Here is a 15,549-nt window from a genome sequence, read left to right as displayed (position 1 = left end):
TTTTAAAAAAAAAAAAAAAAAAAAAAAGGAAAAGGAAAGAAAAGAGAAAAATTTTTTAAACAAAGAAAAGCCTGACTTTACATTCCAACTCCACCACTTACATGTGTGAAGGGAAGTAAGGAACCTCTCTCCTAAATGAATACAGCCCCATATTGTGTGCAAAAATGGAACTTGTTCATCAGCCAAACGGGACAGTCTTATAAAAGATAACCTCATTCACTCTAAAAACAAGAAGCAACAACACAAACATCTTGATTTGATGCCTACAGCACATCCAAAATTTTTGTCCAATTTACAAAGTAAACCGAATCAAGAGGACCTGCTTGTCCTTTGGAAGACTTAGAACTGAAGATCTAATACCAAATGTGGTTTAGCCTAGACTTCACATCTTTTTTTTTTTTTTTAGCAAGTTTATTAAAGTCCAGTAAGAGGCAAGTCCATTACAAACAACTATGATAAATTCCCCAAATATACTACACATGCTACCTCTGCTCATTCTGGCACAACCCCTCTTGGCTGGACGGCGCAAGATTTTCAGGATTAGGGAACTGACACAATCAGAATAAAAGGAAAGATTTAAGGATTCACAGAAACAGCATCGTGAAGTGAAGCAGCTTATTTCTGGTTAGCTCACAAACAATTGTGGTCAATAAGTCTGCTTTAAGAATTTACAGCAGTGATTCTCAACTATGAGTGATTTTGCCCAAGAAACATATAAAAACAATGGCTATGGACATTTGGGTTGTCACAACTGGTAGTGGAAGGGGGTGAGCTACTCATATCTAGTCAGCAGAGACCAGGGATGCTGCTAAATACTGCAAAGCACAGAACAACCACCCACGGCAAAGAATTATCCAGCCCTAAATGTCATTAGTGCCACTGAGATATGCTGATTTAGAGTCAACATTCAGAAGAGAGTACAGCACAAACAGTTCATTATTTAAGAACAATTTACCTCTATCTTACAACCAAAAGGAGATTTATGCACTTAAACACATTGCAAATATAAACTAAAATTAAGGAGGGGAAAAGAGTAAAAGCTTTCTTCTAACAGTTTCGCTTCAAAGCTATACTGCTTAATGGCTAGACAAAATTTTGCTCAGCAAACCTACCGTTATCACTTCTGGCACCAAAAACATAAGGACAAAAAACTTAAATATTTGTAATGCAAATATGCATCAGATCAGCATTGGCATCTAAGAGTTTGAGAAACGGCGACTGAACAGGAAAGAAATGAGTCAACCAGAGGAGTAAGTCATGTTTACAAAATATTCTCATTTTTGTTGACATTGTTTTGTCTTTGAAACTAAAAATCACCTCCTTCTTCAACACCGCTATTTTCTCATGTCTAATGATTATACTTTAGTAACTTATGGACATGAAGACTGATCCTCAAGTTACTGAGTCAACTACTGGTTATGACATTGACCAGAACGTATGGAGCAATGTGCCTGGCATACAGTAGGTGTTCAACAGACATTTTATAAATGAACAAATAACCAAATGACTAGGAAATAAGCCCTAATTTAGTCTTGTCCATTCTATTTTCAGAATGTGGAATAAAGACTCGATAAGTTTATATATCAAAACTATAACATTCTATATACTGAAACCTCCTAGCATTTAATCTAGCAATCCACCAGCTTACAACTGTCAAATCAGGAGCAATGCTCACTAACATTCCTTTTTCTTGTTTCATGTACAATGTTCCTGGGCATGCTTCACTAGTTCTCCTGTTTACCATCATTCATAAAAGCCTGGACTTTCTCTCACTGCACCCCTCTTCCCATCACAATGGAACAGTATAGCAGTCATGGCCTGGAATCCTACTGTATGCAAATGTATGCAAGTAGATGCATGATCAAAAAATAATTAGCAACCTCAGGTAACATTCAAGTTGGTTCTTGAGGAATTCTGGAATTTCTGAATGAGAAAGAGCTACTATTCTTGGGGCTCAGTCAGTTAAGCGTCTGACTTCGGCTCAGGTCATGATCTCACGGTTTGTGGGTTTGAGCCCCGTGTCAGGCTCTGTACTGACAGCTAGCTCAGAGCCTGGAGTCTGTCTTCTGATTCTGTGTCTCCCTCTCTCTCTCTGACCCTCCCCTGCTCACGCTGTCTCCCTCTCTCTCTCTCTCTCTCAGAAATAAATTTTTTAAAAAGTTAAAAAAATTGTTTTTAAAAAAAGAGCTACTACTCTAAAAAGATCCTTTTTCCTAGTATGCTAACAAGGTATTTGGCCTCTAAATCTGGGCAGAATCAGCAAATTCACATGAATTAGGAAAGTATCAATTTACACCATAAATATTTAATTAGCTATCATGATAAGTTTGATCCCCAATTAATAGATAGCAAATATCTCTTAATAGCTAAGGGATGGAAATGTAAGTAGTTATTGCTATTAACAAGCAACAATCAAACATTTCTACAATTTGGTAAGTGACAGTTGCTTAAGTGCAGCAGGATGAATTTGTATTAAAATGGAAGAACTACCTAAGTATGGAATCTTTTATAAGAGTAGCTCATGACTGCCATAGGCAGGTCTTTGAAGTTGGGAGGCAAGAAAAATAGGGCATGAAGAAATTAAGTGAATTAACCCAAATCATAATGTAGACCAAGAACAGGGAAAATAAAAAGGTAAAACATACCTGACAAGTAATAAAATTAGAAAATATATGTGGAAAATATAAAGCACCATGCAAACATGTAATGCCACCTACTAAATCCAGCAATTTAAATGCACTTAAAATGTTCTCCTTTCTCTCCTTAAGATATTTTCCCTAGCCAAAGCCAACAGTCTCCAGTCTCATACAATACATACACATGTATAATACACTTCTGTAATGAATCCATTGCTGTAAATGAACCTTATGTCAAGTCATCATACAGGCAAAAAGGTAAACAGCAGTTACGTTTTGTCCTCCATCCTCCCCTTTCCTCTAACTTAAAAAAGGAACTGGGGCATCTGGGTGGCTCTGAGTCAGTTGAGCATCTGACTTCAGCTCAGGTCATGATCTTGCATTTCGTGGGTTCAAGCCCCACACAGGACTCTGTGCTGACAGCTCAGAGCCTGGAGCCTGCTTCAGATTCTGTGTCTCCCTCGCTCTTTCTGCCCCTCCCCCCTCTCAAAAATAAACATTAAAAAGCATATTTTAAAAATTTTTTAAGTTTAAAAAAAAAGTAACCCATCACAGAGCTCAGGAATTAAGAAAATGAGATTCAAAAGGAAGCTTATAGTCCTACTTGTGAGACAAGGACCCATGTGAAACAGCTTGAGGTGACTAGGGTGGAGAGGTGATCAACAGAGAAAGGCCAAGGAGCCTTAAAATATCTTGATTTTTCAAGGGACTCATTCATTCAATAAACACTAAGTAGTAGGGACAAAAAGTTAGCTAATGCAAAGGCAGCAGGGAAAGGAATAAGGAGGTAACACAGTGAACTAGTTCTCTAGTTCTAGTTTCTTCCTTTAAATTTGGGTCTGATGCAATATTAAAAAACAATATATTTTAGGTTATAAGTCTGTTTTAACTCATAAAAGAAAAAGTTGTACATGATCCCTATGAAACTGTAGGTAAAACAGCATAGGTTAGAAGTTCAACATCAAATGAGAGAATGCAGGTTGTCTCTGGGTGGCTCAGTCAGTAAAGCGTCCAACTCGATTTCGGCTCAGGTCATGATTTCACATGTTCTTGGTATGGAGCCCTGAGTCCAGCTCCACACTGACAGTGCAAAGCCTGCTTGCAATTCTCTCTCTCCCTGGCTCTCTGCCCCTCCACCACTCACACGCGCTCTCTCACTTTCTCTCAAAATAAAAAAATACTTTTTGAGAGCATGCATATAAAGAGAGCACAACACAGTGCTAATCTAGCACAAAGAAAATGGTCAAAACTTGTTACCAATTATTATCACACAAGATTAATACAATCTCTTCCTATTTTACTTTGTAAACATTTTATTTATACATTTAAGCTGTGCCTTTTCAAGAAATTTAGATTTGGTAAAAAAGAAAAATATGCACTGACCACGGTCAGAAGTCCTAAGACCCAAGTTCTAGTTTGGGTATTAATTGGTTGAGTGACCCAAAGCAATAAAATTCACTCATTCTCAGATTCCTTACTTTGAATTAGTAAAAAGAGTACATACAGACTGAGAGGGAGGTATTCCCTAAAGCAATGATTTATAGCAACTAGGAAATCATTTATGCAATATGACTTTTCAGGAATTCCTTTATATTACACATTTATAATTTTTGCTATAATTTATGATTTCTGGTAGCTTTGTTTTCAAGAATTCCCCTTCACAGCCATACAGCCTCTTCTCAAACAGAAAAAAGAGAGCCATAGCTATAATCACCAAGTTATTAAATAATGTCAAAGAAAAAAACCAGATATGCCAAACCTAGTGAAGTCTTTGTACAATCAGACCTAGAAAAACTGGACAAGATTTTTCCTGTTAGTTTTGTTTAGAAATCACAATTTTAGGAAAACATCATCTGATCTATTCAAGTAACATGTAGATTACTTGCAGAGCCCAATGCAGAGCTTGAACTTACAACTCTGAGATCAAGACCTGATCTGAAATCAAGAGTCAAGATGCTCAACCAACTGAGCCACTGAGGCACCCCTCAAGTAATATGTTTTAAAGGAGAGTGGACACAGATAAAAAAGAAAGTGTATCAACTTTCTAAGGAATAGCCTTTATTATTATCTCTACTATTGCCAGAAGTCTAGCCAGAAGTAAAGCCTTTAACAGTCCGACTGGCAGAGGTCCAAGCCTGATTATTAATGACACTAAGTTCTCTTCCAGTCTTCCTTCTGGTTCCCTTAGTTGACTACTGGCATGACGACTGACATGACAATAACTACTCTGGCATGACATTAGGTTTCCAAAATAGAGTTCTCCTTTTACAGTTCTACTATCAAGGTCTGGGAGGGAGGGAAAATAGTAGTGAAAAATAATCTTGTATCTCTATATATAGTTTTCATTTGGAAAAATGGGCATATTCTAGTCTTACCACTTCTACAGAGACCTTGGGGTCAAAGAGAGATGTGATATGCTTAGCTGACCGTCTCCACCACTACTGCTCTGGTCCAAGCTGCCAACACCCCTCACCTATGCTCCTGCAATAATAGCCTCTGAATTGTTTCTTATGCTTTTTTTCCCCATAGTCCAACATATATCATATTACTCTTTGCTCAAAACCCTCCAATGGCATCCTAACATACTTTGAATAAAATCTAGAATCCTTACCATGGCCTATAATGGTTCTACATGTGCTGACTTCTGCTTTCACCAACTTCCTTTCAAATGCTCTCCTTGATTACTCCACCCCAGATACACAGGGCATTCTTGCCATGTCTTGAACATGACAAGCTTCTTGCATTTGCCATTCTCTGCATAATCCTCCAGAACTTAGATGGCCCATTCCCTCGTTTCATCCAAGCTTCTGCTCAAATGTGACCTCTTCAAGGAGGCCTTCCCAGGCCAGGCACCCTGTGGAAATTAACTGTGCCCTTTATGGAAAAGAGAATTAAAAATTAAGAACTGGGAAATGGCTGCCCATAAGACTGAGAAACGAGTAAGTGTGCAACATGAATACGGGTGGTATTTTGAGTAAAACTACACTGTTAGTAACTGAAGCATGTCCTCCTTCATAACAACCCAAGTTTTCAAACTCCAAAAGGACAGATGTTGATGTCCTCATTTCCACAGAATGCTCCAAATAAGACCACGCTATTTATTACGATTTTCCAGAATACAAAGCAGAGTGAGGAAGATGTATTAACTGGTCAAAATAAACCAGTATTAACTTGAGCTAACATGTGGGGTGGACTGTATCAAAAAGAGATTACTTGGAGGTTTCTGTTTCCAGGATGACTGAACAAGCTCCTACTAGACCCAATCCTCCTACAGATGGTAGCTATAAACTCTGGACAAAAATACCAAAAAAGCAATTACCTGAAGGCACTAGCCAGCAGTAAGCAGAAAGTTGCTAACTATGGAGAGGAGCTGAAATTTAGGAAGGAATTACAAATATGAGTAGAATCACTGTTGCCCTTACCCTAACAGTAGGCCAGCATCAGCACCATGCAAAACAGCTAAACTCACATACAACGCCCAACTCTTTCTAGCCTGAAGAATAAGAAGGAACACTTAGGGGCAAAAACAGACCCTGGAAAGAAAGGAGATTCCAGAAAAGAGTGAGCCAGATAAAGGGAGCTCCACATTCTATGTATAAACTATCCAGTCTCTGGTCCATCTCTAAACAATGCATGCATGCATGCTTGGTACTGTCTGTAAGCAGACTAATAAAAGATAAAAGGACTGAACTAACATTTCAGTTGCCACTCAAGAGACAGAACTTGCAGTTTGAGTCCAACCAAATAAAGTGACTATGAAAACTAAAGTATCAATACAGAGAAATAAAACAAAATCCAATCTTCACAACGTAATATTCACAATGCACAATTCACAATACAAAACTGTGTGATGTGCCAAGAACCAGAAAAACATGACCCTCAAGAAAAAAAGAAAATCAATTTAAAAAAAAAACCCAAATGACCTGTATGTTGGAATCATCAAAGATGTTAAAGTAGCTATTATATCTATGTTCAATAAAGTGTACTCAGAATGGAAAAAAAGGGGAAATCTCAGCAGGGAAAGGAAACTATTATTTTAAAAACATGGGTATTCTGGAACTGGAAAATACAATATTTGCAATTTAAAATTGACTGGATGAGCTTAAGTGTAGAGATGACACAAAAGTTTGTGAACCTGATGATAAATCAAGAGAAATTATCAAACCTGCAGAACAGAAAAAAAGATTTAAAAAAAAATAGAGACACTGAGAACTGTGAGACAGAATCAAAATGTCTAATATTCATGGGGTGCCTGGATGGCTCAGTCTGACTCTTGATGTCAGCTCAGGTCACAATCACAATTCATGAGATCAAGCCCCACATCAGACTCTGCACTGACAGTACAAAGCCTGCATGGGATTCTCTCCCTCCATCTCTCTCTCTCTGCCTCTCCTCAGCATGCTCTTTCTCTCAAAATAAAAAACATTTTTAATGTCTAATATACATATAATGAAGCCCCCAAGGAGAGGAGGGAAAGAATTGGAGAGAAAAAAAAAATACCTGAATAGATAATGAAATATAAATTCCCAAATATATGAAGAAAAAATAAATTGACAGATTTAAGAAGCTTAATCAACCCCAGTCAGAACACAAATCGAAGAAAACCATGGCAACACAGATCATACTCAAAGCACTAAAAACCAAACATAAAGTCCTAAAAACAGCCAGGGGAAAAGAACACATTCCATATAAGGAAACAAAAATTTGAAAACGATGGACAAACCATCAGAAACAAGGGAGACGTGAAAACAGTGGAACATCTTTAAGATACATGAAAGCAGTGGTCTCCAACCCAGTAGGGAGTTTTTCTCAAAGGACTAGCTTTCAAATCCTTTGGCATAATACTTATTCCCCACACAGGGCACTGGCTGACTCAGCCCATTGAGTATCAGACTCTTGACTTTGGCTCAGGTCATGTTCTCATGGTTCCTGAGGTAGAGCCTCACATTGGCTCCACACTGCTTAAGACACTCTCTCTCTCTCCCTCTGCTGCTCTCTTCCACGTGCATTCTCTCTCTCTAAAATAAAAAAATAAATTCAATACTACTCTCCACTTCCATTAGACACATTCTCAGTTATGAAGCTCCCAGAGCTAATGAACCTGATTCAACTGTTTACAAAACAGGCAAGAGACAGAGCAGTCACCCACCATCACCACCTCTGTTCAGCAGCCCCACCCCATTCTGACAAGACAGCTACTTCAACTAATGGCACTTCTCCCATCTCTGTGGGTGGAGTCCTGTCACCTTGCCCAGGCCCTTTCCCATTTGAACTGAAGAGAATTAAAGCATTTGGGGCAAGAGTGTCAAGGGATGGTGGTAAAGACCACATTTGCTCTAAGCCACACCCAATGTAGTTTCCCCTTTGCCATATAAATAATAAACAAATATGAGGAATTTTAATATACAAATCCCAGAAGGCACCCCTAAGACAATCCCTCTCTACTCAAAAACCCAGGGCTCAATAGATTTCATAGCCCGCAAATATTTAGCATTTTGCCTAATGCTTAGGTGAGAACCTGAGAACAAAAGAAGCACATATTGCCCCTCATTTTCTGAAATGATATGTGGGTTCCCAGATTGATTAAAATATGCTGACTTCAAATCATTTTCCCTGAAGGACTGGAATATGACAGATTGCCTGGGAACCACCGTACTGCTAATTTTATGAAGACCTTTTAAGTATAATGTAATGAGCAGAGTACATCTGCATCCTGGGTAGGAAAACTACTCTGCAATGTCTTGTAATGGTGCCATTTCTCCACACGGGAGAGAGCGGCCAGTCCCTCCTAGTCTTGATACCTGGTAATGTTGGCTCTATGCCCAAGAGGTCAGCAATTCAACCACTGCCCAAAAATAACCTGCCTCTCTTAAACAGAAAGAACAGTCAAAATATTTAGAGAATACAGTGAATTCTCCAGCTTAGAAGTGTTTCCTTTCTTTCTGAAGATCTAGGGAAAAAACTGATATCCTGAATATGGGCAAGCTATTCAGAACGGCCCCCCATTTGGAAAGTTTCTGGCATTTTCCAACTAGGCATTGTATTATTGCAATGAGTTGCCCAGTAATCAAAGAGGACTACTTATTTCCCACCAGAATTAAAAGAGAGGATTAGTTCTGGTAAGTTCTCTAACTAATTTCAGTCATTGTTAACAAGGTGGCATCAGCTTCTCTGCATCCCTAACAAATTCAAAGAAAACTCAAGAAGAAAGGAAAACAAAAGCTATTTTATTATGCTATTTGAGCACCATTCACCTTTCACAGAACAAATGCTTTTTTCTTTTTAATTTCAATGACATTTAAGACGTTGTAATTGAGAAAGAAATAAGTGAAATTTTTTCGGAAAAAAATCTTATAAAGAAATCTCCCCATTTACACTTTTCTTAATATACAAGATAAATTCTGGGATCAAAAGTTTTTAGAATCCTACACAGCCTTTGAAGACCCTCAGATTATAAATTCAACTAAATAAAATACGAGAAAAGACTAGCAGTGGTAGTAAGCACACAGCAGCAGTAATAACAAAGAAAATTTAAAACAAAGATTTGTACAGGAGAAAGCAAGTAGTAAGAGCTGTTATGCAGAGGATACAAGAAGCCTTTATCAGTAAAGTGAGTTAACGTTGTCCGCAACATAGCCAGATATCCGTACTGCCTCCCATCTTCTTAGACACGAAGAGGTAAGTAGGAATCAAACAATTATTTGGCACCTTTCTAGATTCCTCACTTGTATTATTTTATTTTTTCTGTTTAATCCATAAGCCAAAGAAGTTAATTAACTCATCAAAGATTACAAAATGACTACTTAATCCCAGGTCTATATTAATCCAAAACTTATACTGTCCTATTATACCATGCTGCTGCTTAGAAAATATTTCACATGAATTAGTTTCTTTACATAAATTTTTAAAAAACCAGTCTAGTCCAAACATTCCCCTTCGGACGAGTTCTTCCTAAAAACGACACTAATTTTCTTAAGCAAGCTTCTGGCAATGGATGGCCCACCAGAACTTTTGGCTATCTTTGCTGCCTTTTTCTGGAAAGTCTATCCACAGGTTAAGTAGTTGGTCATTTGTTGGCTTATGACTTGCTCTAAGGCCCCACATTTAAGATAAATGGGTAATCTGCTTAGGCCAAATTTATGTCAGAAGGTGGATAAACAAAGTACTCAGAACTAAAGCCCCATCCTGCATAACAGATTACTATTTTTCCTGTAAAATACAGCATTCAAGTCACAACAGATAAAGTAAAGAATCTGAGAAAGAACTTGCAACAGACTATGAAAAGATTCAGGATCTCCAACTCCCAAATATTTGGAACCCTCTAATCCTTCAAAAGACTTCTATAATATCCTGATAAAGAAACAGGTCTTCTTGCTAAATCTGGGAGGTGATTAAAAATGCAGCTTCTGGAATCAGATACACTAAAGCTCAGCTTGTCCTTTATTAATCATGACCTTGGGCAGAACAGTTAATCTCTCAAAGCCTCAGTTTCCATAGATACAAAGTGAAGAAACCATAATAATGATGTAAGTTCTATAAATCCTAAATTCCAAACACCCTAAAATCATAAGTGCTTCCTAATAGCTTTGTCATCATCGTTCTCATCAACATCTTTGTTATGACGCAGAAGACACCAATGGGGTAACTGAAGGGCTTTTGTAAACCTTCATAAGGCAGGATGGATTTCAGTTTTGGAGAGTCTTAGGAGATTTAGAGGAAGTAAGTAGCAGAAATGGAACTGGCAAGGCCTGAAAGGACTGACAAAGAAGCAAGCAGAAATTCCATGGGGAAAGGAAATCTGTATGGGTAAAAAAAAAAAAAAAAAAAGTATATCTACAAAAATACACTTTATATAGATTTGGAAAAAGGATTAAGAGTAAAACGCTATCTCATGCAGTAAAACAAACTGCTCATTTTTCTATTACCATGATGGGGACACCAATGTCGGGCCACAGAAGGTCCTCTGAAGGTAGCTTGGGAGAATTCCATACCACCACTACCTTGTTCAGGTAAGGGAGACCATTCAGTCTCTCTAAAGAATTCATAAGCACTTCCTCCCGCTCATAAGTCAACATCACCACCGTGAACTGCTCTCGTGGTACGTTGCCTCCAAGTGCTGCCTGAAACTCCTTGCCAGAGCCCCCAGCTCCACCACCGATAGGTCGAAATCCAGTCCCTGAGCCCAAGAATTTGGCCTCTGAGGGCAACACAGGGTCAAAGGGCGTGTGGGGGAACAAATGGAAAGGCCCTGGAGCAGAGTTCCAGCTGCGATAAAAATCAGTGACAGTCAAAGTAAAGTTGCGGAGGTATTTGGGTGAGGCATAAGGCGGCTCCGTTTCCACTGGCCCCAGGTCCAGATCCCCGTTGTCGGCCATGTTAGGGTCAGTTCCAGCCGCCTTGCCTGAACGATGGGGAATCTCAGCTGCTGCCTCTTCCCGGATGGGAGCAGCTGGGATCTGTATGCGAGTCCTAATCATAGCCAGCACGGTATTAAAAATACTGTCAGCAGTTGAGAAGTACGTCTCCCAGAGAAAGCGGCCTTGCCGCCTCATAGCCAGCAGATCACTATCTGAGAGGCTTCGTAACAGAAAATGAACCTCGGTAACACGTGGCTTGGGCACCACCAGGGCTGCCTCATTCCACTGCAGCATGTCCTGGTAAGGAAGCTGGACTTGCTCCCCCAGCACAACCGGGACAGCACCAACTTCCAGGGCTTCAAAGAGCCGTGTTGCACACCCAGATGAAATAACCAAGCGAGGGTCCCCAGGAGTGATAATGAGGGCAAAGGTGGAAAGCTTCAGCAATTCTAAGCGGTCCTCACGCTCCCCACACAGTGCCCACTCAGTAGGCAGACTAGGTTTAGGCTGGTTTTTGCAGGTAAATTCTACCAGGACCTGATCTAGCTTGCTGTCCTGTACAGCCTTTAAGGTGGCAATGATACGATCATCATAGTCAGCTGGAGGGTCACCTTCCATTTCTTCTTCAAAGGAGCGGGCCTCCTGAAGGCTGGATCTCAGTGATTCAATCTTCTCACCCTGGAAGGTGAAAAGATATTTCCGCTTAACTGGCACCTGTGGTGGGATTTCCATGAAGTTGGGCTCTGACATGGCATGGACTAGTGGTGATACTACCAAGTCAAAGCCTGGTCTGTACTGGGCAGCATAGAAAGTGGACTGGGCCACCATGGCCCGGCCTGTACTGACATTATATAGTAAATTCTGTGTATCTGACTTTCGCGACAGATTGATGATGACATGGTTGTGTCCATCCGTCCGCCAATGTGGTAGAGAATAGAGCTGCTTCTCGAGTTCAGCAGGCCGAAGCACTACTGGCTCCTGTATTTCTCCCACTAATATCACATAAAGGCAGGCAATGTCCGCATTTTCTGTAACATAAACGTTGGCTCGGGCTGTAGCCTGAAAAGCCTGCTTGACCAAAGGATCCAGGTAGCTGCCAAAGGCAAACTGGTCACTGTCATATACATAGACTGGAAAACCGGAGGTGAGAGGACAGCGAGAATAATCAAAACAATTGTGCAGCCGGCATCCCCGTAGGATCTTTGGGGGAGGAAGACCAGCATCATCCTTCTCTGGAAGCAATCGGATAGGCAGAGAAAGTTTGGGCTGATTTTGAGCCATCAGCTCTTTATAAGAATGCTCAGTCTGGCTAATGACATTCTTGAGCTGAAGCAAGTCCTGCTTGGCATTTTCAATACTCTTCTTACAGGCTTCAATCTTCAGATTCAGCTTGGCAATTTCACTGTTCAGCTCTTGCCGCTTGGCTTCCAGCTGCAACAGCTCTTCACTTACAGACTCACGAATCCGGCAAAGATCCAGCACATGCTTTACCTCGCATAGTTCATTACCAGCCCTTGGGCCAAAAATCCGCTTGCCTGCTTCATCAGCCTCATCCAGAGTGGTGAGATAATAGTGAGCAATAAGGGGGAAGAAAACCAGAATGATGAAGAGTGTGAAACTGAGCCACGTGAGTCGGATCCGGTTGGACCACCGTAACATACAGGTTTGACCTCCATTCCCCACTCCCCCATTTCGCAACATGGTATAGCCCGTCATGAGTTCCTGTGTGGCTCTGGCCCCCTCTAATCACGTTGGGTCACTCGCCATAACCATGAGTTTCTATCAGAAGATCTCAATCTCTTTTCACTCAGACCTTTCTGTTAAGAGTTAGTGTGCTCCCTGTACAAGGCACCGAATAAAATGGAAATTTCATTTTCCTCAGCTGTAATTGAAATGGTCTCTGACCTTATTCCAGCAGATTTTAAGCTCTGGTTGCTGACCAAAGAACATGTCCTTAATCTTTATCAAATGGTAAAAGGTACCACATTGTTGATGAGATAAAAAGGAGAAGGTCCTTGATGACAAAACCCAGGAAAAATACCCTAGAATTAGACAGACTTTTTCAACTGCCATCCCTCTTGTTCCTTGGTTTTGCTGAGCAACAAATATGCATAGTTACTATTCACAATTATATAGTAGCTGGTTAGAAGAGAAACGAATGCCAGCCTTTCATCGATGTCATTGCCAACAATGAGGCCTGCAAAAGAAAGAGAACCACGTCAGTCTTGAAAAGATTATGTGCAACAACCCCACCCTTCCTCAGTTTCTAGAAAATGCTTACATCTTAAAAGGTAAAATAACAGTTGGAACATTGGTGTGTGTCCCACAGACATTTTAAGTTCAGTTCAGATTGTGTTCAGTACAGATATTTTACTTGTGGCTAATAAGAAATGGGTCAGTCTCCAAAAACAACTTCAGTTTTTACACACACACAGACACACCCCTTCCTCCAATTTAACTGGATACACTGCATATTTAGAGTTCTATAAAATGAGGATCGGGGCGCCTGGGTGGCTTAGTCGGTTAAGCGTCCGACTTTTGCTTAGGTCATGATCTCGCGGTTCGTGGGTTTGGGCCCCGTGTCAGGCTCTGTGCTGACTGCCAGCTCAGAGCCTGGAGCCCATTTCAGAGTCTGTGTCTCCCTCTCTCTCTGACCCTCCCCTGCTCACGCTGTCTCTCTCTCTCTCTCCTAGAAATAAAGAAAAATATTTTTAAAAAATAATAAAATAAAATAAAATGAGGATCAACAACATTTAGCAAAGGGCAAAGATGTTTGCAACAATCTGTTATTCTAGATGGAGGGAAACACCATCCGGGCCAGCCTTGATAGTCATGTTCATTCCTAACATGAGCTTCCTTTTGAACCACTTAAAAAAAAAAAAAAAGAAGACTCTGAAAAGTTCAAGGTTTTCAGTCAGAGCTCAAATTAATGGAAGAGAACTCTTCTGATCTTTACCCAGTAGTAGGTGCATTAATCCAGACACAAAATGTATTTCCCAGTTTGCTTCTTATTTATCTTCTGCTAGCAGACATCATGTGCTCCTCTTTAAAATAAAAATAGTAAGTTGGTCTTTTAGAAAGGCTACTATACTTAGAAATGAGGGGGCATTATTTCTTCTCCTTTGCAGACAGATTTGCTTTCAAACCTTATACCTTAGTTTCCTAATCTCCCCAAATGGAGATAAGTATACTGAGACAGAAACAATATATTGTGTTGCTATGGCAAGAAAGGACATAGAATGTGAGATTACTTTTAGCTAATAAATCTTGAAACAACATTCCCACTCCTGTTCATTTACCAACTTTACTATCACAGGCTACAAAAGCTCTTCACTTGTTTTCATCTCAAACTCAACATATCTAGAACTGAATTCATAATATTCTGTGCCAAAGAATACTCCCAATTCCTTTCATTTATTTCCTCCAAAAAGTATTTACCATATTCTTAACATGACTAAAACATGCTCAGTATAACTACAGGATAAGTGAGAATGCAAAATAATCTTTGACCTCGTGGAACCTCCTTTAACCTAAGAGATAAAATATAAACAAACAGCAAGGACACTACTACAAGGTAGTATAAGTAGCACATCACAGGTGCTCAGTCTTCTCTTCAGCTTCTATGCTTGTTAGAGATGTAAAACTATTAAAGTTTGGATAGAATCATCTCTCCTTTAAATAAAAAAAGTTGCCAATGTTAATAAAAGGCTTGAGTAAATAGAACAAGAGACTAAAGACAACAAAAAGCAAAGACTTCATCACAAAAAAGCTTAAACTTGGAGGATCAAAACTCAGATAATTAACAGCTAACCAAATATCCCAGAAAATGTACATCAATATTTCTAAAGCATTATCCTTTTAATTCAAGTGCTAAAAATTTCTCTTTCTGTTTTCAAAAGAATACTCTCTGCACCTTACAAACAAACTGTAACAAAGAAAGAATTAAGTGGAAGGAAAAAAAGGAATGCATAATCAAGAAAATTCAGTTGATTCATTCCCTCCTTACCATATGTTTCTGGATCCTTCCTTTCTCTAACTCATGCAGCATTTTACTTCAGTATATAATTTCTTGAAATAGTGAACTCCAGGTCCAGGGCTTGCTCTCCTGATAGAAAATAGAAAGTGGCATGCTATTAGAAAAATACTCAATATTAAAGGCATTACTGAAGAATGTATTTCTAAAGGGGAAGATGCTGGGGGAGTATGAAGACCCAAGGCTCCCCTTGTCTCATGAACACAACTAGATAACTACCAAATCATCCTCAATACCCCAGAAATAAACCTAAAGGCTGGAAGAACAAACTCTACAACTAAAGGTAGAGAAGAGACCACATGAAGAAGGTAGGAAGGGTGGACAAATGGTTTGTGAGAGAAATGGATCCTAGCCACTGCAGTGGATGGGGAGCCACGGTGGCAAAGAAGAGCAAGAGAGACTAGCACATGGGGGAGCCCACACAGGGAACACAAATTTCCACAGCAGTTGGCCTGGAAAGCAAGAGAGGCTGAATGTCATGAATTCTTGCAGCCAGTGGGCCTTAAAGCCTGGAGTTTTAATG

The 15,549-nt window shown here is 39.7% G+C and overlaps 1 protein-coding gene across 1 annotated transcript in view; it reads right to left on the bottom strand.

Moving 5' to 3' along the window:
• EXTL3 (exostosin like glycosyltransferase 3) overlaps positions 1 to 15,087 on the bottom strand; it is a 35,904-nt gene extending 20,817 nt beyond the window's left edge. The window contains exons 1-2 of the mRNA XM_077769690.1: positions 15,000 to 15,087; positions 10,562 to 13,190 (exon numbers count right to left, since the gene is read on the bottom strand). Coding sequence (XP_077625816.1) covers positions 10,562 to 12,709 — 2,148 coding nt within the window. The 5' untranslated portion in view covers positions 12,710 to 13,190; positions 15,000 to 15,087. The remainder of the gene's footprint in view (positions 1 to 10,561; positions 13,191 to 14,999) is intronic.
• Positions 15,088 to 15,549: the final 462 nt, after the last annotated feature.

Source organism: Crocuta crocuta, unplaced genomic scaffold, assembly GCF_008692635.1.
Source record: "Crocuta crocuta isolate KB4526 unplaced genomic scaffold, BGI_CrCroc_1.0 scaffold551, whole genome shotgun sequence".
NCBI lineage: Eukaryota > Metazoa > Chordata > Mammalia > Carnivora > Hyaenidae > Crocuta > Crocuta crocuta.
This window is presented reverse-complemented; position numbering and strand designations above follow the sequence as displayed.